The following is a 23,631-nucleotide window of genomic DNA, read 5'->3' on the forward strand; positions in this document are numbered from 1 at the left end:
TGTTTTATGAATAAACACGATGTTTTGGAAATATTTATCAAAAGAAATTTATACTATGTTGCGAATTACAATTTCGAGATAACCTTCTTTTATTTACGAACTTATGTCTTTGATGCTGAAATTGACAACTTTATAAAAATACATTTTCACTGAAATTATGAAATCTGGGTGTCGGAAAGGTGTAAAATTATTCTTCGGAAAAGAAAAAAACAGTAGTTGAGCTAGATAAGAAATTATACGGGGGCAGGCTCCTATGGAGAATTAACATTACTGGAAACAGGCCCTTTGTCCTAGAGCATCTTTGGACAAAGGAGACTCAAGTTTGTAAAAATGGAGGGTGTGGTCCCTCTGGGGGCATAGGGGTGGGACCCAATAGGGGAAATAGAGGAATTGTTTTCTCCTACTATACAAGTGAAGGGATTTAAACCAAATGCAGTCTGAAGCATGCTTAGGGACAAAAGAATCAATTTTGTATAAACTGAGGTGTGAGGTCCCCCCTTCTTTGCGGCAGATGAATGGGGCCCATTAGGGGAAATAGAGGAAAACATTAAAGATTCTTCTCCTTCTGTACCGTTGAAGGGATTTTAACCAAACTTGTTCTAGAGAATCTTTGGGCAAAGGGAATTGAATATTTATAAATTGAAGATGATACATGTAATATTACAGGGGTTATTCATTGTACAAATCTATCTCCCATGGCCACCGTATGCTACTGTACACTGCTACCTAAGGTACACTGCAAAGGCATATGTTGCCATTATAAAAGGGTTTGATAATAAATTGAGGGAAACATATAAAGGAATTCTTCAGAAAAACACAAATAACGGTCCTTGAAATATCCTGGTGGTAAGTGAGGTGGCAAATAAAATGACAGGCACTATATCGTTGTTTTATTATACATGTGTTTCTATTGATAGTTGCAGTATTATAATAACATACATAGGCGAGCTATGCTGTTGTTCAAATGAATGACCTTGACCCACTTTCAAGGTCACAGGGGTCAAATGTCTTAAAATCTTTAAACAACTTCTCCTCAATAACAGAAAGACCCAGGGTACTGAAACTGGGCCTGTAGCATGCTGGGATGAAGGGCTACCAAGTTTGTTCAAATGAATGACCTTGACCAACTTTCAAGGTCACAGGGGTCAAATGTCGTAAAATCATCAAATGACTTCTCAATAACCAAAACCCCCAGGGTACTGAAATTGGGCCTGCAGCATGCTGAGATGAAGGGCTACCAAGTTTGTTCAAATGAATGACCTTGACCGCCCAAATAGTGGGAAAATAGGTAAATCTTTAAAAATCTTCTTCTCAACCAATAGAAGGACTTTGACCAAATTTGTCCTAGAGCATCTTTGGACAAAGGAGACTCAAGTTTGTATAAATGGAGGGTGTGGTCCCTCTGGGGGCATAGGGGTGGGACCCAATAGGGGAAATAGAGGAAAACATTAAAGATTCTTCTCCTTCTGTACCGTTGAAGGTATTTTAACCAAACTTGTTCTAGGGAATCTTTGGGCAAAGGGAATTGAATATTTATAAATGGAAGATGATACTTGTAATATTACAGGGGTTATTCATTGTACAAAATATCTCCCATGGCCACCGTATGCTACTGTACACTGCTACCTAAGGTACACTGCAAAGGCATATGTTGCCATTATAAAAGGGTTTAATAATAAATTGAGGGAAACATATAAAGGAATTCTTCAGAAAAACACAAATAACGGTCCTTTAAATATTCTGGTGGTAAGTGAGGTGGCAAATAAAATGACAGGCACTATATCGTTGTTTTATTATACATGTGTTTCTATTGATAGTTGCAGTATTATAATAACATACATAGGCGAGCTATGCTGTTTTCCAACAGCTCTTGTTATGCACGACACCAGTCAGGAGTATATATATACACCTGAGATAACGCACATAATAAGTTGTAACCCTATATATATATACTGAGGTAACATTACTGATACAAATACACATTTAATACAAATACAGGTAAACGTTATAAACGGTAATTGTCGCACACTCATTACATACATATCCATCTTGGCATGACACAGTTTTGATCACTTTTCTGGGACACAGTGCTTCCTTTCTTGCTGAATTGTGATGCTTTAATCATTTTCTTTTCCTGAGACAATAAATCCTACAATTTTATTGAATTTTCTTAGCAACCCCTCTCCAATCCAACTTTTTTCGCCCACTTTCACCGAAACGGGGGATATTAATTTGGGTTTGTCCTTCTATCTGTCTGTCTGTCTGTCACGCTTCGTTTCCGTGCAATAACAGTACAATAAATGTTAACCGATTTTCTTCAAACTTGGTCACAGGGTTAAATGCCTTTAGGGCTCAGTTAAGTTTTGATGACCACGTTCAGCGGACCCCATTTGGCAGAGTTTTTTATTCTTGATTCTGTTATTTTCTGGTAAAATGTATTTCAGTGGACTGTCAAAAACATAATCTTTGCCATTGTATACCAGTTTTTCTAAATTTTTCCTTTGACATAAGGAAATATCTTTGGGAATGCTGGGAGGTGGGGGAGAGAAATACAGAATATGTCACTGTTTGATTAATGTGAGATTAATGTTTGCAGAGAGGAACAATGGAGCTGAAGAAGTATCTGCATAATCGTATAGATGAACCTAAACCACCACCAATCAGCTCCCAGGGTCTGGAGTCTACAGAGGGTCAGTCAGGACTCATAGGGGGCACAGGTGATGGGGTCAGCGCCCATGACATGCACACTTCCAAATTATTGGACTACAGGTAAAACTGATATTAAGTGATCTTGGATTTGGCAGACCTTTAGAGATGAGGTTTACTCATCTGCTCAAGTCAGTAAAGCCACTAAAGGTATTACTAACCAGCCCAAGTGACTGTACACAAAAAAAAAAGATTAAAAAAAACAGATAGAGATCCTGGATTAACAGTAACGCAGACTAGTCCAAGTCACTAACAGTAACGCTGCCAACTTTCAAACTTGATAAAGGTAAAACTGACCAGGCCATTGAGTCACTTAAAGTTAACACTGGCCAGTCCAAGTCACTGAAGGTAACACCAACCAGTCCAGGTGACTGACCTTTCCAAATCAGTAAAGGTAACACTGACCAGTCCAACGCACTAAAGTTAACACTATCCATTCAAAGTCATTTAAGTAATGCTGACCAGTCCAGTCACTAAAGGTAACAGTGACCAGTCCAAGGCAGTAAAGGTAACACTGACCAGCCAAGTCACTGAAGGTAACACTGACCTGGGTCAATGTCACTGAAGGAAACTGTGAGTGACTGACCATTTCAGATCACAAAAGGATACACAGAGCAGTCCATTTCACTGAATGTTACACTGACCAGTCAAAGTCACTAACGGTAACACTGAATATTCAAAGATACTGAAGGTAACACTACCTGAACCAAGTCACTTAAAAAAGTTAACACAGACCAGAGTAGGTCATTTAAGGTAAATCTGACCAGTTCATGTCACTAAAAGAAACACTGAGCAGTCAAACTCACTATAATGTTAACACTATCCATTCAAAGTCACTTAAGTAATGCTTACCAGTCCAATTTACTAGATTAATAGTTACACAGACCAGTCCCAGTCAGTAAATGTAACATTGCCCAGTCCAACTCACTGACCAATCAAAGTCACTGAAGTCACTGAAGGTAACACTGACCAGTCGAAGTCACATAGGTCAGACTAACAAGTCCAAGTGACTTAAGGCAAAACTAACCAGTCCAAGTAACTGAAGGTACCTCTGACCAGTCCAAGTCAGTAAAAGTAACACTGACCAGTCAATATCAGTAAAGGTAACATTGACCAGTCCATGTCGGTAAAGGTAACACTGACCAGTCCAAGTCACTTAAGGCCAGACTAACCAGTCCAAGTCACTTAAGGTCAGACTGTAACCAGTCCAAATCACTTAGATTACTCAGGTCAGAATAACCAGCCCAAGTCGTTTAGGCCTGACTAACCAGCCCAATTCACTTAGGCCAGACTAACCAGTCCAAGTCACTTAGGTCAGACTTACCAGTCCAAGTCACTTAAGGTCAGACTAACCAGTCCAAGTCACTTAGGTCAGACTAACCAGCTCAATTCACTTATGCCAGACTAACCAGTCCAAGTCTCTTAGGTCAGACTTACCAGGCCAAGACACTTAGGTCAGACTAACCAGTCTAAGTCACTTAGGCCTGACTAACCAGTCCAAGTCACTAAGGTCAGACTTACCAGCTCAATTCACTTATGCCAGACTAACCAGTCCAAGTCACTTAGGTCAGACTTACCAGGCTAAGACACTTAGGTCAGACTAACCAGTCCAAGTCACTTAGGTCAGACTAACCAGCTCAATTTACTTATGCCAGACTAACCAGTCCAAGACACTTTGGTCAAACTAACCAGTCCAAGTCACTTAGGTCAGACTAACCAGCTCAATTCACTTATGCCAGACTAACCAGTCAAAGTCACTTAGGTCAGACTTGCCAGGTCAAGACACTTAGGTCAGACTAACAGGTCCAAGTCACTAAGGTCAGACTAACCAGCTCAATTCACTTATGCCAGACTAACTAGTCAAAGTCACTTAGGTCAGACTAACTTAAGTCAAAGTCACTTAGGTCAGACTTACCAGGCAAAGACACTTAGGTCAGACTAACCAGTCCAAATTACCAGTCCAATTCACTACAGGAAACACTTATCAGTCAAAGTCACTGAAGGCAACACTGACTAGTCCAAGTCACTAAAAGTTACATTGACCAGTCCAAGTCACTAAAAGTAACACTGACCAGTCCAAGTCACTAAAGGTAACACTAACCAGTCAAATTCACTACAGAAAACACTTATCAGTCCAAGTCACTGAAGATAACATTGACCAGTCCAAGTCACTAAAGGTAACACTGACCAGCCCAAAGTCACTAAAAGTAACACTGACCAGTCCAAAGTCACTAAAAGTAACACTGACCAGTTCAAGTCACTAAAGGTAATCTAACCAGTCAATTTCACTACAGAAAACACTTATCAGTCCAAGTCACTGAAGATAACATTGACCAGTCCAAGTCACTGAAGATAACATTGACCAGTCCAAGTCACTAAAAGTAACACTGACCAGTCCAAGTCACTAAAGGTAAACTAACCAGTCCAAGTTACTAAAGGTAACACTAACCAGTCAAATTTTCTACAGGAAACACTTATCAGTCCAAGTCACTGAAGATAACATTGACCAGTCCAAGTCACTGAAGATAACATTGACCGGTCCAAGTCACTAAAAGTAACACTGACCAGTCCATGTCACTAAAGAAAAAACCCTGACCAGTCCATGTCACTGAAGGAAACACTGACCATTCGAGATCACAATAGGATACACAGAGCAGTGCAACTCCTTAAAGAAAACACTGACCAATCCAAGGCCTTAAGGGAAACAATGAGCAGTCCATGTCACTGAAGGTTAAATTTACCAGTTTAAGTCACTAAAGGTAACACTGACAATTCAAAGACACTGAAAATAACACTGACCCATTCAAATCACTAATGGTAACTCTAACCAGTCCAAGTCACTGAAGATAACACTCACCAATGCAAGTCATTGAAGGTAATACTGACCAATCATAGTCACTGAAGGTAACACTGACCAGTCAAAGTCAGTAAATGTAACACTAACCATTCCAACTCACTTAAGGTAACAGTGACCAGTCAAAGTTACTGAAGGCACCACTGATCAGTCCAACACACTAAAGGTAACAGTGACCAGTCCAAGTCACTGAAGGTAACATTGACCAGACAAAGTTATTGAAGGTACCACTGATCAGTCCAACTCACTAAAGGTAACAGTGACCAGTCCAAGTCACTGAAGGTAACACTGACCAGTCCAACTCACTTCATGTAACACTAAACCACTCAACGTCACTGAAGGTAACACTGACCAGTCTTAGTCAGTTATGGTAATTCTAACCAGTCAAAGTCAGTAAATGTAACACTAACCAGTCCAAGTCACTGAAGGTAACACTGACAAGTCCAAGTCAGTAAGGATAAAACTTACTGGTCCATGTAACTAAAGTAAACACTTAGCAGTTCAAGTCAGTAAAGGAAACATTGACCATCAAATTCGTTAAAGGTAACACTGACCAGTCAATGTCCCTAAAGGTAACACTGACCAGTCAAAATCACTGAAGGATATACTGGCCAGTCCAAGTCACTGAAGGTAACACTGACCAGTCCAACTTACTGAAGGTAACACTGACCAGTCTGGTTCAGTAAGGATACAACTGACCAGTCCATGTCACTAAAGGAAACACTCAACAGTCCTATTCAGTAAAGGAAACATTGACCAGTCAAAGTCAATGAAGGTAACACTGACAAGCCAATTCACTGAAGGTATCACTGACCAGTCCATGTCACTAAAGAAAAAACCCTGACCAGTCCATGTCACTGAAGGAAACACTGACCATTCAAGATCACAATAGGATACACAGAGCAGTGCAACTCCTTAAAGAAAACACTGACCAATCCAAGGCATTAAGGGAAACATTGAGCAGTCCATGTCACTGGAGGTTAAATTTACCAGTTTAAGTCACTGAAGGTAACACTGACAAGTCCAAGTCAGTAAGGATAAAACTTACTGGTCCATGTAACTAAAGTAAACACTTAGCAGTTCAAGTCAGTAAAGGAAACATTGACCATCAAATTCGTTAAAGGTAACACTGACCAGCCAATGTCCCTAAAGGTAACACTGACCAGTCAAAATCACTGAAGGATATACTGGCCAGTCCAAGTCACTGAAGGTAACACTGACCAGTCCATGTCACTAAAGAAAAAACCCTGACCAGTCCATGTCACTGAAGGAAACACTGACCATTCGAGATCACAATAGGATACACAGAGCAGTGCAACTCCTTAAAGAAAACACTGACCAATCCAAGGCATTAAGGGAAACAATGAGCAGTCCATGTCACTGGAGGTTAAATTTACCAGTTTAAGTCACTAAAGGTAACACTGACAATTCAAAGACACTGAAAATAACACTGACCAATTCAAATCACTAAAGGTAACTCTAACCAGTCCAAGTCACTGAAGATAACACTCACCAATGCAAGTCATTGAAGGTAATACTGACCAATCATAGTCACTGAAGGTAACACTGACCAGTCAAAGTCAGTAAATGTAACACTAACCATTCCAACTCACTTAAGGTAACAGTGACCAGTCAAAGTTACTGAAGGCACCACTGATCAGTCCAACACACTAAAGGTAACAGTGACCAGTCCAAGTCACTGAAGGTAACATTGACCAGACAAAGTTATTGAAGGTACCACTGATCAGTCCAACTCACTAAAGGTAACAGTGACCAGTCCAAGTCACTGAAGGTAACACTGACCAGTCCAACTCACTTCATGTAACACTAACCAGTCAAAGTCACTGAAGGTAACACTGACCAGTCTAAGTCAGTTATGGTAACTCTAACCAGTCAAAGTCAGTAAATGTAACACTAACCAGTCAAAGTCACTGAAGGTAACACTGACAAGTTCAAGTCAGTAAGGATAAAACTGACTAGTCCATGTAACTAAAGTAAACACTTAGCAGTTCAAGTCAGTAAAGGAAACATTGACCAGTCAAATTCGCTAAAGGTAACACTGACCAATCAAAGTCACTGAAGGTAGCACTGACCATTCCAACTCACTTAAGGTAGCACTGACCAGTCCAAGTCACTGAAGGTAACACTGACCAGTCCAACTCACTTCATGTAACACTAAACCAGTCAACGTCACTGAAGGTAACACTGACCAGTCTTAGTCAGTTATGGTAATTCTAACCAGTCAAAGTCAGTAAATGTAACACCAACCAGTCCAAGTCACTGAAGGTAACACTGACAAGTCCAAGTCAGTAAGGATAAAACTTACTGGTCCATGTAACTAAAGTAAACACTTAGCAGTTCAAGTCAGTAAAGGAAACATTGACCATCAAATTCGTTAAAGGTAACACTGACCAGTCAATGTCCCTAAAGGTAACACTGACCAGTCAAAATCACTGAAGGATATACTGGCCAGTCCAAAGCTTTGAAGGTAACATTGACCAGTCCAACTTACTGAAGGTAACACTGACCAGTCCAAGTCACTGAAGGTAACACTGACCAGTCCAACTTACTGAAGGTAACACTGACCAGTCTAAGTCAGTAAGGATACAACTGACCAGTCCATGTCACTAAAGGAAACACTCAACAGTCCTATTCAGTAAAGGAAACATTGACCAGTCAAATTCACTTAAGGTAACACTGACCAGTCCAAGTTCCTGTAGGTAAAACTGACCAGTCAAAATCACTGAAGGTTATACTGGCCAGTCCAAAGCACTTAAGGTAACATTGACCAGTCCAACTTACTGAAGGTAACACTGACCAGTCTAAGTCACTGAAGGTAACACTGACCAGTCCAAATCACTTCATATAACACTAACCAGTCAAAGTCACTGAAGGTAACACTGACCAGTCTAAGTCATGCAGTTATGGTAACTCTAACCAGTTAAAGTCAGTAAATGTAACACTAACCAGTCCAAGTCACTGAAGGTTACACTGACAAGTCCAATTCAGTAAGGATAAAACTGACTGGTCCATGTAACTAAAGTAAACACTTAGCAGTTCAAGTCAGTAAAGGAAACATTGACCAGTCAAATTCGCTAAAGGTAACACTGACCAATCAAAGTCACTGAAGGTAGCACTAACCAGTCCAAGTCACTGAAGGTTACACTGACAAGTCCAAATCAGTAAGGATAAAACTGACTGGTCCATGTAACTAAAGTAAACACTTAGCAGTTCAAGTCAGTAAAGGAAACATTGACCAGTCAAATTCGCTAAAGGTAACACTGACCAATCAAAGTCACTGAAGGTAGCACTAACCAGTCCAAGTCACTGAAGGTTACACTGACAAGTCCAAATCAGTAAGGATAAAACTGACTGGTCCATGTAACTAAAGTAAACACTTAGCAGTTCAAGTCAGTAAAGGAAACATTGACCAGTCAAATTCGCTAAAGGTAACACTGACCAGTCAAAGTCCCTGAAGGTAACACTGACCAGTCTAAGTCAGTAACGATACAACTGACCAGTCCATGTCACTAAAGGAAACACTCAGCAGTCCTATTCAGTAAAGGAAACATTGACCAGTCAAATTCACTAAAGGTAACACTGACCAGTCCAAGTTCCTGTTGGTAAAACTGACTAGTCAAAATCACTGAAGGTTATAATACTGGCCAGTCCAAAGCACTTAATGTACCATTGACCAGTCCAACTTACTGAAGGTAACCCTGACCAGTCCAAGTCACTGAAGGTAACACTAGTGACTGTCCAGTCCAACTCACTTCATGTAACACTAACCAGTCAAAGTCACTGAAGGTAACACTGACCAGTCTAAGTCAGTTATGGTTACTCTAACCAGTCAAAGTCAGTAAATGTAACACTAACCAGTCCAAGTCACTGAAGGTAACACTGACAAGTCAAAGTCAGTAAGGATAAAACTGACTGGTCCATGTAACTAAAGTAAACACTAAGCAGTTCAAGTCAGTAAAGGAAACATTGACCAGTCAAATTCGCTAAAGGTAACACTGACCAATCAAAGTCACTGAAGGTAGCACTGACCATTCCAACTCACTTAAGGTAACACTGACCAGTCCAACTCACTTCATGTAACACTAAACCTGTCAACGTCACTGAAGGTAACACTGACCAGTCTAAGTCAGTTATGGTAACTCTAACCAGTTAAAGTCAGTAAATGTAACACTAACCAGTCCAAGTCACTGAAAGTTACACTGACAAGTCCAATTCAGTAAGGATAAAACTGACTGGTCCATGTAACTAAAGTAAACACTTAGCAGTTCAAGTCAGTAAAGGAAACATTGACCAGTCAAATTCGCTAAAGGTAACACTGACCAATCAAAGTCACTGAAGGTAGCACTGACCATTCCAACTCACTTAAGGTAACACTGACCAGTCCAACTCACTTCATGTAACACTAAACCTGTCAACGTCACTGAAGGTAACACTGACCAGTCTAAGTCAGTTATGGTAACTCTAACCAGTTAAAGTCAGTAAATGTAACACTAACCAGTCCAAGTCACTGAAAGTTACACTGACAAGTCCAATTCAGTAAGGATAAAACTGACTGGTCCATGTAACTAAAGTAAACACTTAGCAGTTCAAGTCAGTAAAGGAAACATTGACCAGTCAAATTCGCTAAAGGTAACACTGACCAATCAAAGTCACTGAAGGTAGCACTGACCATTCCAACTCACTTAAGGTAGCACTGACCAGTCCAAGTCACTGAAGGTAACACTGACCAGTCCAACTCACTTCATGTAACACTAAACCAGTCAACGTCACTGAAGGTAACACTGACCAGTCTTAGTCAGTTATGGTAATTCTAACCAGTCAAAGTCAGTAAATGTAACACCAACCAGTCCAAGTCACTGAAGGTAACACTGACAAGTCCAAGTCAGTAAGGATAAAACTTACTGGTCCATGTAACTAAAGTAAACACTTAGCAGTTCAAGTCAGTAAAGGAAACATTGACCATCAAATTCGTTAAAGGTAACACTGACCAGTCAATGTCCCTAAAGGTAACACTGACCAGTCAAAATCACTGAAGGATATACTGGCCAGTCCAAAGCTTTGAAGGTAACATTGACCAGTCCAACTTACTGAAGGTAACACTGACCAGTCCAAGTCACTGAAGGTAACACTGACCAGTCCAACTTACTGAAGGTAACACTGACCAGTCTAAGTCAGTAAGGATACAACTGACCAGTCCATGTCACTAAAGGAAACACTCAGCAGTCCTATTCAGTAAAGGAAACATTGACCAGTCAAATTCACTTAAGGTAACACTGACCAGTCCAAGTTCCTGTAGGTAAAACTGACTGGTCCATATAACTAAAGTAAACACTTAGCAGTTCAAGTCAGTATAGGAAACATTGACTATCAAATTCGTTAAAGGTAACACTGACCAGTCAATGTCCCTGAAGGTAACACTGACCAGTCAAAATCACTGAAGGGCAGGTGAGCTTATGCCATGGCGCAGCGTCCGTCCGTCAACTTTTCCTTTAAAACGCTACTTGTCCTAAACCGCTTGGTGGAATTTCACTTAATTTGGCTTGGAACATCCTTGGGCCACGGGCACTCAATTTTGTATAAATGGTGGGTGTGGCCACCCTGGGGGCAGAGGGGTGGGGCCCAATAGGGGAAATAGAGGTAAAACCTTTAAAATTCTTCTTCTACCGTAGGGCCCCTGGGCGCAGAGGGGCTGGCAAAAAGGGGCTATTTGGCTATATGGCTTTAAGCAACTTCTTCTCTGGAACCAAAAAATGGATATCAACCATATTTGACTGGAGGCATCCCTAAGTAGTAGAGATTCAAAATTGTACAAATGGTTGAGCTGACCCCCCAGGGGGTTGAGGGGCAGGGCTTAAAGAGGGCGAATTGGCTATATTGCTACAAACATCTTCTGTAGAACTATGCACTGGATATCAATCATATTTGATCAAAAGCATTCTTTGGAGGCAGGGATTCAAAATTGTACAAATGTTGGGGCCAAACAAAGTTTATTACTTGGAAATGGTTGAGATCCCCACCGTATAACCATATATACAATTGCTGAGTGTAAAGAGAAGAATGCACATTTGCCTTCAGGATGGCCCTAGGGTCTGGCCCCACCCTTGGACACATAGTGCCTGGGTCATAACTTTAAAACGGTTGAGATCACCACCCCAAAACTATATATACAAATGCTGGGCATAAAGAGACGAATGCAGTCATGATATTAGAATAGATCCTGGGGTCTGACTAAACCCCTAGGGACCTAGTTTCTTAGTCACAGCTTGGAAACAGTTGTGATCCCAACCCTATAACCATATATACAATTGCTGAGTATAAAGAGATGAATGCACATTTGCTTCCAGGATGGCCTTGGGGTCTGCCCCACCCTTTGAAACTTAACCCCTGGGTCATAACTTTGAAATGGTTAAGATTCCCACCCCAAAACTATATATACAATTGTTGAGCATAAAGAGACGAATGCAGTCATGACATTATAATTGACCCAAGGGTCTGCCCCCCCCTTGCAGACTTAACCCCTGGGTTATAACTTTGAAACGGTTGAGATCCCCACCCCAAAACTATAAATACAAATGCTGGGCAAAAAGAGACGAATGCAGTAATGATATTAGAATTGATCCTGGGGTCTGGTCACAACCCTTAGGGACCTAGTTTCTGAGTCACAGCTCGGAAACAGTTGAGATCCTCACCCCATAATCATTCATAAAATTGCTGGGCATGAAAAATATAATACAGATACGCTACAAGGATTGGCCTTGGGGTCTGGCATATTCCCTTAGATCTCATTTGGAGAATATTTTGCCATGATTGCTTAGATATCCAGGTGAGCGATAAAGGCCCTCTGGGCCTCTTGTGTTGTTATGAATGTTTGAAATTACAATCAAATTGATGATTCGATTCCAGTGCTCTATTTTTAATACCTCATAATCACAGATCATACTACACAGCAAAAGCATGCTTTTGACAGGGAAAATTCCAAATTGTTAAAATGAGACAGCAACATTTTCAAGTGGGGTATAAAGGAAGCCTTACTGATTCATCACAGTCTGCCAGATCTGAATCAAGATAAAGGGGCTCATAGACTCCACACATCTATGACCAAGTGTTAAACAAAGTGTAGCTGAATCGATTTGTTGATATAATCTTTATTTCATGCATAAAGTGTATACACCCTTATATTGTAGCCAAAATAACTGTGATTTTATTGCCATTTGGTCACAAATAAACATTCCACTGGTTGTGCTAGATGTATATTAACAATATTATACAATTTCAACCTACCAACCTAAAGAATTGAAGAAATACCAACTATATGAAATTTAAAATGCATCTACTGTTCACAAAACTATCAATCCAATAAAGAAGAAAGAAAAAAGATCAAATTAACAGAACAAATATGGATCTTACAATTACAATGGGGGGTCTGGGATCTCTTGTGTAAATTATTAATTTAGATATTTTTTAACAATTTTTCTCTTTGACAGTGGGAAGCAAGCCACAGACGTACCACTAGATGTATGGGCTGTAGCAGAAAAGTCTGGAGTCATGACAGTTGACATCAGTAAAAACAAGTTTTCAGACTTACCCAACAAGTGAGTGTCTCATCTGTATCCTGAAATGTATAAAATATTTGTTATGATTTGTTTCATAACAAGATGTTTGATCATTTAGGGGAAGGAGTAAGCCAATAGGATATACATGCATGTATATCTATCCGTACCCCACCCATTGACAATTGTTTTAGGAGTAATAAAACTTGTATCTATCAGTACCCCACCCATTGACAATTGTTTTAGGAGTAATTAAACTTGTATCGAACAGTTCCCCACCCATTGACAATTGTTTTAGGAGTAATAAAACTTGTATCGATCAGTATTCCACCCATTGACAATTGTTTTAGGAGTAATAAAACTTGTATCTATCAGTACCCCACCCATTGACAATTGTTTTAGGAGTAATACATTTTGTATCGATCAGTAGCCCCCCACCCATTGATAACTTTTTAAGGGGTAAAAAAACTTGTATCTATCAGTATCCCACTCATTGACAATTGTTTTGGGAGTTATAAGACTTGTATCAATCAGTATCCCACCCATTGACAATTGTTTTAGTTGTGAAACAACTTGTATCTAGCAGTACCCCACCCATTGACAATTGGGTCCTTTGGGCCAGGTGAGCTTATGCTATGGTTGGGCGTCTGAATAACATCATCTTTTTACTTAAAATAACTTCTTCTGAATAACCAAATGTCTAGTGTGATGATATTTGACCATAGTGAGCTTATGCCAAACGGCAGTGTCCGTCCTCTGTCCATCATCAATCTGCCATCCGTCGTCGTCAACTTTTCCTTTAACCCTTAGAGTGTGTGTCCCGACTACAGTCGGGCCCCACATCGCGGTCCACCAGCGCTGGTCGCGACTATAATTGATCTTCAGGTAAACATGCTATTAAATGTTCTAGAAGCTTCTACAAACTTTGGGCGTTCGTAACATGACTTCTGATTGGTTAAAAGGGAACATGTCTATCAAATCATGTTAAATGTTCCAATTTATGAATTGTTGACCTCATTTATCAATCGAGTGGTTTCAAGGGTAAACAAACATGGCAGCTGACACCGACGACTCAGACTCTGATTTTTTACGAGAATTGTTTGACATTGACTAGGACAATGATGATAATGATTTTGAGGTTTTCGGACCCAAAGATATTGCAGTGTTGGGTCGGGTTCATGACATGATACCAATGTCTGATTTTGCACCTCGTATCGACGAAGAAACGGGGAGTGATGTGCATATGGGTAGAAGAAAGATGGCGACCGATCAGAATTTATGGTCAGTTTTAGCGGACTTATATGGATGGTGATGATATAACCATTAATCCAAGAATATTGATATTTAGCCAATAGTATGCTTGGATGAAGGGCTATCAAGCTTTTTCATGGGAATGACATTGACCCACTTTCAAGGTCACATTTGGTCAAATATGTATAAACATTTAAGGACTTTCCACCGTTCGTAATACACATTTTTTTCTTCTCGTATTTTCGTGTCGTCATTTCCGTATTGCGTATCGGGCATTCCATTACCGTAGTGTAAATTATAGTAACACCGGGTAAACAATAGTACACGTGCGTTACAATGATATTTCAACACCCTATATCGAGGTTTAACTTGGAAATGTGTAATCACACGTACTTCAGAAATAAAGCTCATGATACAAAGACATTAATTAACTCACGGGAAAACACTGACATACGATCAGACGACTTCAAGAAGGTCGTATATGAGGCGCATGGAATCATGAATGCAGACTGGTGTATTTTGTTTACCGACCTCACCTGTACGTATCAACGACACGTGCTAACAGAAGTTCACAAGCTCTTGGTCGCTACGATTTTTTTTGTCGAGCGAGTTACGCTCTGTCAGTTAAATCGGTTCACAAATGCAATAACAATAACTCTGTGAAAATAGTGGTTTGTAAAATATCAAGATCCCTATGAAATGCAAGTGCATGTGCGTGCACGTAATAATGGCATACCTTGCGATAGCCTATGGTTACATATGTACCTGACATGTTAATATACCATGCGTAAGCTGGCTATGGAATGATGTCCAAAGTGTACATAATTGAGAGTAATTTTGTTCCATAAAAGAACAGTAAATTGACATTTAAATATAGGAATTTAATTTATTTCCGTCGTTTTTGGTATAGTAAATAAGTGTCATTGTATAAATTCTATCCCTCGGCAAAAAGTTCCGATTTTTTTCAAGGTAGACAACTCTCACCAGGATCAAAATTATTGTAAAATGTAAAATAAATTAATTATGAAGACTTTGTGTGTATTTGGTTCAATTTTTCACTCTTTTTAAATGAAACTATGTGTCCTGTTTGCTTTTAGCTTGTATTTAGTCACTTTTATCCATACAATTTCAATAAAAAACGTTTTGTGTAACATGTTGTAGATATTTTATGATAAATAAAATATTTGTAGGGTTAATTAGCAATGCTTCTTTCATTATTATATTGTTGTTATAGTTTTGAACAATGCCACAGGCTCAAAAAATGTGAAAGTGTTGAATTTGACAAAAAATCATTTTTTTGGTCTTTTTTACAAAAAAATCCCCAGTTTATCGGAATGCTGAGATTTTCATAAAATCATATCTACATAGTGACATAACCATTATGTGAAACTTTCATTGAATTCTGCTGGCTAATTGCGAAAGGGTGGAGCCTCCTTAAATGACCTAATTTTAATAAATAAAAGGATAGGGTGGTGATATTTTGAAAGTTGCATCCCGAGATAAAGGGCTATAAAATCTGTTCAACAAAATCACCTTGTTCGACTTTCAAGGTCAAAGGGGTGAAATGTTTTTAAATCTTTTAATAGGTTCTTTTGAATGACTTTTAATCATAAATACTGATATTTTACCTGTAGCTTTGTTTTAGATCATGCACTTTTAAGGTTGGGCCTCTTGTTACCTGTATTTCCACCTGTGGTTTCAAGTTAGTGTAAATGATCATTAAGATACATTTACATGATTATAATATGTTGTTTTCTAGTATCATAGAATTTGCTTAAACATACTGTTTACCTTTTGCTAGTAATTAAGGTACAATGCACAGCATAACTCATATTTATTTAATGTTTAGTTTATCCCAAAAGGGGAATTTAAACAAATTATTCAATGTGCAGAATGCACATGAATGTGTCATTTTGCATCACTTAACATGGGACTGACACGTCTAGATTCTCCTACATCGCTGATATAATTTGCGATGATTTTAAGGCTGATATAGCTTTGGGAACCTTAGCTTCTAAGCCCGATCATTTTCTCTGTTTTATATATTTTTTGCTTACTAGTCCGATAATGAGAACAAAAATTAAAAAATTAAACGATCGGGCCTAGAAGATCACGACATTGATTGTTTTTATAGTAGAATGTGGGGTTAAATATGAAATACATATGGTTGTTGCTGAAAACTGTGATTTGAAAATTGCTTTTTTCTAAAGCAAGCAAATATAACAGGAACATGCTTACTGTCCCCCTGCCACGAAAGTTTGAGTGGATATAGGATTCCGCCCGTACGTATGTACGTTACTGTTACACTCTTTGTCATTGCGCTAGCAACTTCATTCTTCAACAGATTTCTATGTTGAAGGTCAAGGTCAATCCCTTACTATTTTTAGAAAAAAAATGGTCAGCACTCAAGCGACTTCATTTCCTCTTACATATGTCACAATGTGTGAATGTGAGGGGATTTGTATCACTTGTGATGCCTTGTATGAATTTGAGTGTGGAGCACATCATCTATTTGGAGCTCGGACTGAATTGTTGCAACAGAAAATCAAACATGAGTATTGCATATCTTGAATTAGTTTAGTTTTGATTCGACGAAAGTGAATACTAAAAAAAATATGTTCTAGTTAGGGAAGATTGGGGCAAGTTCGGCCCATTTTTAGCTCACTTGCCCCAAAGGCAAGTGGGCTTATGTCTTGGTGCAGCATCTGTCATCAGTCTGTCATCCGTCCATCAGTCATCCATCGTCATCCGTCAACTTTTCCTTTAAACAACTTCTTCTGAAGAACAGTCATGCATAGAGTCATTATATGTAGCTAAAAGCTTTGCTGGTAGAATCCTGAAAAAGTTTGAGAACGAAAATGACCTTGACCTACTTTCAAGGTCACAGGGTTCAAATGTGTCAAATGCTTCAAATGACTTCTCATATGAACTGAAAGGTATAGAATCTTCACATTTGAATGGAAGCTTCTTGGGATCGAGCATGACAAAGTTTGAGAATGAAAATGACCTTGACCTACAAACAAGGTCACAGGGGTCAAATGTGTCAAACGCTTCAAGCGACTTCTTCTGAAGAACTGATAGGTATAGAATCTTCATATTTGGCTGATAGCTTCCTTGGATAGAGCCTGACAAAGTTTGAGAATGAAAATGACCTTGAGCTACTTTCATGAAATAATTAGAAATGGGCTAACATGTCCACATTTGAAGAACTATTCAACTTTTTCTGTCAGAAAATTGGATGGCTTGCTTTGTAGCAAGCTTGGACAGGCAGTTTGGAGTAAGTTCGGCCCACATTGGAATCAGCATAATTATGATGTCATAAAGCATGCGACATACGGTTTTCCCTTGAATAGTCTAATATTTTGTTTTCTCCCTTACCAGTCTTATGCTGCTACAGGACACTCTGAAAGTACTTAACCTTGGTTTCAACTGCTTTACGACACTTCACCAAGACATCAGCCTTTTTATGAACCTTGTGTCTCTAGATCTCAGGTAAGCTGGCTTAACTTCCTCATAATAAAGATAAGGGGATATATTTACATTTGCATGGCATTGTCACTATGTAGTCTAATTGAAAGCTTTGTTGTTGATGGGACTTAAAAATGTCATGCACCACGAGACACAATTCTTAGCGTATTGATACAACACAGACTGGAACTACAATATCCAATGTAAACAAACATGCTGGCAGCTGAAATATCCCAGGGCATTGTGAGACTTGACAATGTAATTGTAAATATGTGTAAAAAAAAATGCACATTGGTTGAAATAACCAATGAAAATAAATTAAACACTTTATTAGAAATACAGTATCGTCTGTTACACTGCACTGATCTAACCATGACAGAATCAAACAATCTTTCCACTTTTTGCTTGGATTTGCCCAACTTTTTTGGTGATGAATTATCATCTAGCGGTAATCAAACATTAACGAATATTAAATTGGCAGACATTGATTTTGAACCAATGCACTGACAGGAATGAAAACTTGATCAAAAGTTTGAGACAAGGCATATCATATTTATGTCTAACCACAAAAACGAATCCTCATTCCAGTCATATAACAGGACCGTGTCAACATCACAAAAGTAAGCACTCAATTTCTGTCAAAATGTCAAATAACAAGTCTGTTGTAGCATATACCAACTGGAGCCAGGTTTCCATGCAATCAACAAATAAATTCACGCCATTCAACTTTCAAAAATAACTCACTCATGAGGGGAAAGTCAGATATGTTTAACCATGTGCAAAATTTGTTCTGGATTAAAAATTAAAACACTTTCGTCTCAGATTTCTATTGAAAAACTTAAATCACCCTATAGACACATCATACGCAATTTAATTGATAGTAAATTCAAGTGTTTGTTAAATTTTCAAAGTACTACATTTTTTGCCAATCAGCATGCATGCGACAACACACTGTTCCAGCTATTGAACAAGTTTGATAAAGCGGGAATATTTTAATTTTAAATATAACTTGTAAGTTTAAAAAAACAATAAAAGGCAAAGGCAGAGAAAACGTAAATATAAGCATTAAATTGTTTTTGTGTGGCCATTTTGATCTATTTGAATGACACAGCTTTGCCATTCAAATAGATCATAAATGCCATACAAAAACAGTTCAATACTTTAATGAATTCTTGGAATTTTAATACACAATTGTTTCGGACTTAAGGAGGCTCAACCCTTTCACAATTAACCAGCAGAATTTGTTGAAACTTTCACATAATGGTTATGTCTTTCGCATAATGGTTATGTAACTATATGTAGAGGTGATTTTATGAAAATCTTAGCATTCAGATAGACTGAGTTTTTTGGGGGGGGGAAAAGTACCCAAAAAGTTGATTTTTAGTTAATTTTAATACATTGTGTATTTTCCATTTTTAGCTCACCTGCCCGAAGGGCAAGTGAGCTTATGTCATGGTGCGGCATCCATCCGTCTGTCGTCTGTAATCCATCTTCTGTCGTCCGTCCGTTATCTTTTCCTTTAAACGACTTCTTCTGAAGAATGGACAGGCCTAGAATCTTTGGCTGGTAGCTACTTAGGAAAGACATGGTTCGCACAGGTCTTGAAAAACCCTTGAATTTGATGTCTGTCTTCAAAAACCCTTGAAAATTACTGTAAGCCTTGAAAAACCCTTGAAATTCAGTATTTGGTAAACATTCGTCGCATACATATTTTTTTTTAACACAGATTGATAGTCAAATTGCAGATCGTAATTTTTGATAATTCCGGAAAATATATACAGATGTAGTTTCCGGTTTTACTTTTTCAATTTGTATCATTACTGCGTTTGAATTGAGTAAGTCTCGTAGTCAAAGCGCCAAAGTGACAGATGGTCATGCGCATGACGAGTATTGTTAACAGGAGGGGAACACAAATGGAACAACTGCGATGGGGAAGTGTGTTTTTAACCACAAATGGCTTGATGATCCCAGATTTTTTTGGGTGAGGGAGTTCAAGGGTGATATGACTTCTGCTTTGTGCTCGCTGTGTAACAGAATTATCGATCTGGGCAAGATGGGGGAATACGCCCTTACATCACATATGAAAAGTCAAAAACATGTGAAAATTTTCGGGGACTGCTTCGACTCGGCCTTTGGCAGACTTTTATACCAAACCCTCTACGTCAACAGCAAGTACATCGAGACCTGCCTCGATTGTTCCTAATCCATATCCGAACATAGATGTCAATGACTTTCCTTCAATCCCAGTCCCTCAAGGCCTAATGTTCATTAAAATTGTTTGTTTATTTTGCGATATAAATGAGCCCTTGAATTTTCAAAATTTGTCTTGAAAAACCCTTGAAAAACCCTTAAATTTTGAGGTCAAAAGTTTGTATGAACCATGAAAGAGCCTGACAAAGTTTGCGAATGAAAATTACCTTGACCTCCTTTCAAGGTCACTGGAGTCAAATATGTCAAACGTTTGAAGCGACTTCTTCGGAAAAACTGAAAGGTATAGAAACTTTCAATGTTGCTCAGGTAGCTTCTTTTGGTGGAGCCCGCGAGAGTTTGAGAAAGAAAATGGCCTTGACCTACTTTCAAGGTCACAGGGTTCAAATTTCTCATTCAATTCAAACAACTTCTTCTGAATAATGGACAGGTCTAGAGTCATGATATTTGGCTGAAAGCTTCATTTGTAAGAACCTGGCAAAGTTTGAGAACGAGATGACCTTGACGTATTTTCAATTTTACATGGGTAAAATGTGTCAAACACTTTAAATGACTTCTGAAGAACTGAAAGTCACAGAATCTTAATATTTTGCTGGTATCCTCTTTGGATTGAGGTCGATGTTGTTTGAGAATGAAAATGACCTTGACCTTCTTTCAAGGTCACTGGAGTCAAATATGTCAAAAAACTTCAAATGACTTACTCTGAATAAACGAAAGGCATAGAATCATAATGTTTGGCTGGTGGCTTCTTGGGATTGAGCTCATCAAAGTATGCAAATGAAAATGACTTCAACCTACTTTAAATGTCACAGAGGTCAACAACACTTCAAACGACTTGTTCTGAAGAACTAAAACGCATGGATTCATAAGATTCGGCTGGTAGCTGCTTGGGATAGAGCCAACAAAGTTTGAGAAGGAAAATGACCTTGAGCTACTTACAAGGTTACAGGGACAAATATGTCAAACACTTCAAACAACCTCTTCTGAAGAACCGAATAGCATAGAATCATATAATAATATTTGGCTGGTAGCTTCAACGGATTGAGCCGACAAAGTTTGCAATTGAAATATTTGTATATACAGTATAATATTTAATGAGAATAATTTGCTGTGACTGCTTAAATATTCAGGTGAGCGATACAGGCCCTGTGGGCCTCTTGTTCTGATTTTAATGCTTATATCTCAACTTTTTAAAACATTTTAATTGTTAATGTATGCAGTAGTGACTAGAGGGAATGAGATTGGGGATCTCAAACTAAAAGGGCAAGACTCCCACCGGTATAAGTTGCCAAACATGAACCATGCCAAGTGAGTGTTGAGATCGAACATCTCACCTTTATGGAGTTCAAGGATCTTTTCCTCTTACCCTTGTTATGTCATATATTTAATGCAATGTTAATGTTACAGGTTCAATGCATTGTTGAATGATGTCAGTGTAATTTGATGTGAAGTCATAATTGTTCTGACATATCAATCCCCTCACCTCAACCCTAGGGTGAGACAGTTGGATTCCCATATCAAAACAATAGGATATCACATTTGAAAAAGTGTGGATACACCTGTCTAGCCTGTACCAAAATGGGACACGGAATCTGTATGGAAAAAACTGGAAACCGTACGGCTATTTCAACTTTTGGATTTTTCCATGCGTATTCCATACGGTCACGGATTCCTTGTCTAGATCCGTGTGGAATTTTTTGTGAAAATATCCATGCCCAATGAAAACCCCAGACAGATATTTCCTGCATTACTGACGTATTTATGTAAAAGTAAAGGTCCAGGCAAATTTTTAAAGCTTAGAAAAAAAATTGGAGGAAATTCTCTTGGATTTTTCTACATAATTGCCATTTTCTGACAAGGATTTCAGAACTTAGACATTTTACTGACACGGAGTTTAGGACTCAGACATTTTACTCCCAAATTTCAGGACTTAAACATTTTAGTGACATGCATTTCTGGAGTTAGACATTTTACATTTGTTTTTTGTTGTAAGTGTTATTGAAAGACACTTAATATTTATGACTGTATTTATCAAGCAAGAGATCAATAATTCATTTTGGGTTTTTTCTTGAAAATAAATTGATAATGAAATCCCAGGTATGTCAACTGTTCTTTTAGAGGAGGGGGAAGAAAAGACTGATCAAAATATTACCTTTAAAATTATGAAATTATTTAGTTTGAAAAACATCTATGATCTTCGTTAATGGCTTTTTCCATAAACTACCAATGTATTTGCATAACTTAATCAGATTCCAGTATGTTTTGTAGGAACAGATTTTGGTATTTTGTACCTCTCAGTCCAGCAATTTCAGTACTGTTTGATAAAGAGAAGTAAAAATATTTTTTTATTATTGGTACAAATGTAATGCATTGAAAACATGTATGTTACTTTATATTAATTCAGGTTTAACAAATTAAAATTTTGCCTCAACATATAACAAATGGAATGAATCAGACCTTATGTTAATTGTAATGTTGAAAAGTATTTCAATGGACTTGAGCAAGTCTACAGCTCACCACTGGGCAGCATACCCGGATATACTGAAAGAGAGTGATGGCCCTCTTTTGAAAATGAAAAAGAGGGTCATAGCATGTGAGGTCTTTTTTCGCAACAAATATAACAAAAGTATATGTAGATATTAAATTAGAATTTTAATATTTTAATGATGTAAAAGGTACATTCTACATTCATTAAACTATTCTTCCAGCAGAGCTACAGTAGCTGCATGATCCTCATCCACAATACCAAATTCAAAGCTGAAAAATAAAAAGATTTGTCAACAACATAACTTATAAAATTAATTCATCATAATATATATGATACTGAGTTTTTACAGGCATTTTTTTATTTCAATTAAAATGGTCCTGACAATAAGATGTCACATTCTTCTCATATAAAATACCATTTCGTTTCTGTCAATAAAAATGGTCCTGACAATAAGAAGTCGCACCCTTCTCATATAAAATATCAGTTTCATACAAGTAGGGTTTAAATTCTTATTGTCAGGATCATTTTGATTGACAGAAACAAATCATCAAATGCCTGTGCGTGTTTTTGAATGTCTAAGTAACGTCGTTTTTAGCACCAGATCCAACTGAAATATGTGATCAACAAAGAGTGCAGAATGGAGCGTTTGGACTACGACCCCCAGACTTTATCCACTATAACTTATTTTCCTACGACATTTGATATGTGCACAATTATCTTTTCTTTTAGCATTTCGTGTAGTAGAACCTGCAAGTCCCGATAACGACTTCTTCCTTCAAGAAGACATATTACTGCATACTTCCCACCTCTCACAATGGAAAACTGTGGGCAATAAATCACTTGCTACCACAGTCCACTGCACACATAATCCCCTTTCATGGCCAATCATGATTACATGACCATGAAAAGGGGTGTGCCCAGTGGACTGTGGTCACAAATGCTGTAAGAAAGGGGAGATAATCAATAAGAAGGTAACGATGAAGTCAATACAGTGGAAAGGATAAACTTAATTGACACATTTGAAATATGAAAAATAACAAAAATAAAGTTAAAAATGGTAATTTCATGATTGAAAAACAAACAAA

At 38.2% G+C, this 23,631-nt stretch overlaps 1 protein-coding gene across 3 annotated transcripts in view; it reads left to right on the top strand.

Moving 5' to 3' along the window:
* LOC110451149 (leucine-rich repeat-containing protein 40-like) overlaps window positions 1-23,631 on the top strand; it is a 156,969-nt gene that overhangs the window by 109,743 nt on the left and 23,595 nt on the right. For all 3 annotated transcript variants that reach the window (XM_021499011.1, XM_021499012.1, XM_021499013.1), the window contains exons 9-11: window positions 2,597-2,769; window positions 13,066-13,173; window positions 17,764-17,874. In XM_021499011.1, coding sequence (XP_021354686.1) covers window positions 2,597-2,769; window positions 13,066-13,173; window positions 17,764-17,874 — 392 coding nt within the window. The remainder of the gene's footprint in view (window positions 1-2,596; window positions 2,770-13,065; window positions 13,174-17,763; window positions 17,875-23,631) is intronic.

Source organism: Mizuhopecten yessoensis, unplaced genomic scaffold (assembly GCF_002113885.1).
Source record: "Mizuhopecten yessoensis strain PY_sf001 unplaced genomic scaffold, ASM211388v2 scaffold5825, whole genome shotgun sequence".
Taxonomy (NCBI): domain Eukaryota; kingdom Metazoa; phylum Mollusca; class Bivalvia; order Pectinida; family Pectinidae; genus Mizuhopecten; species Mizuhopecten yessoensis.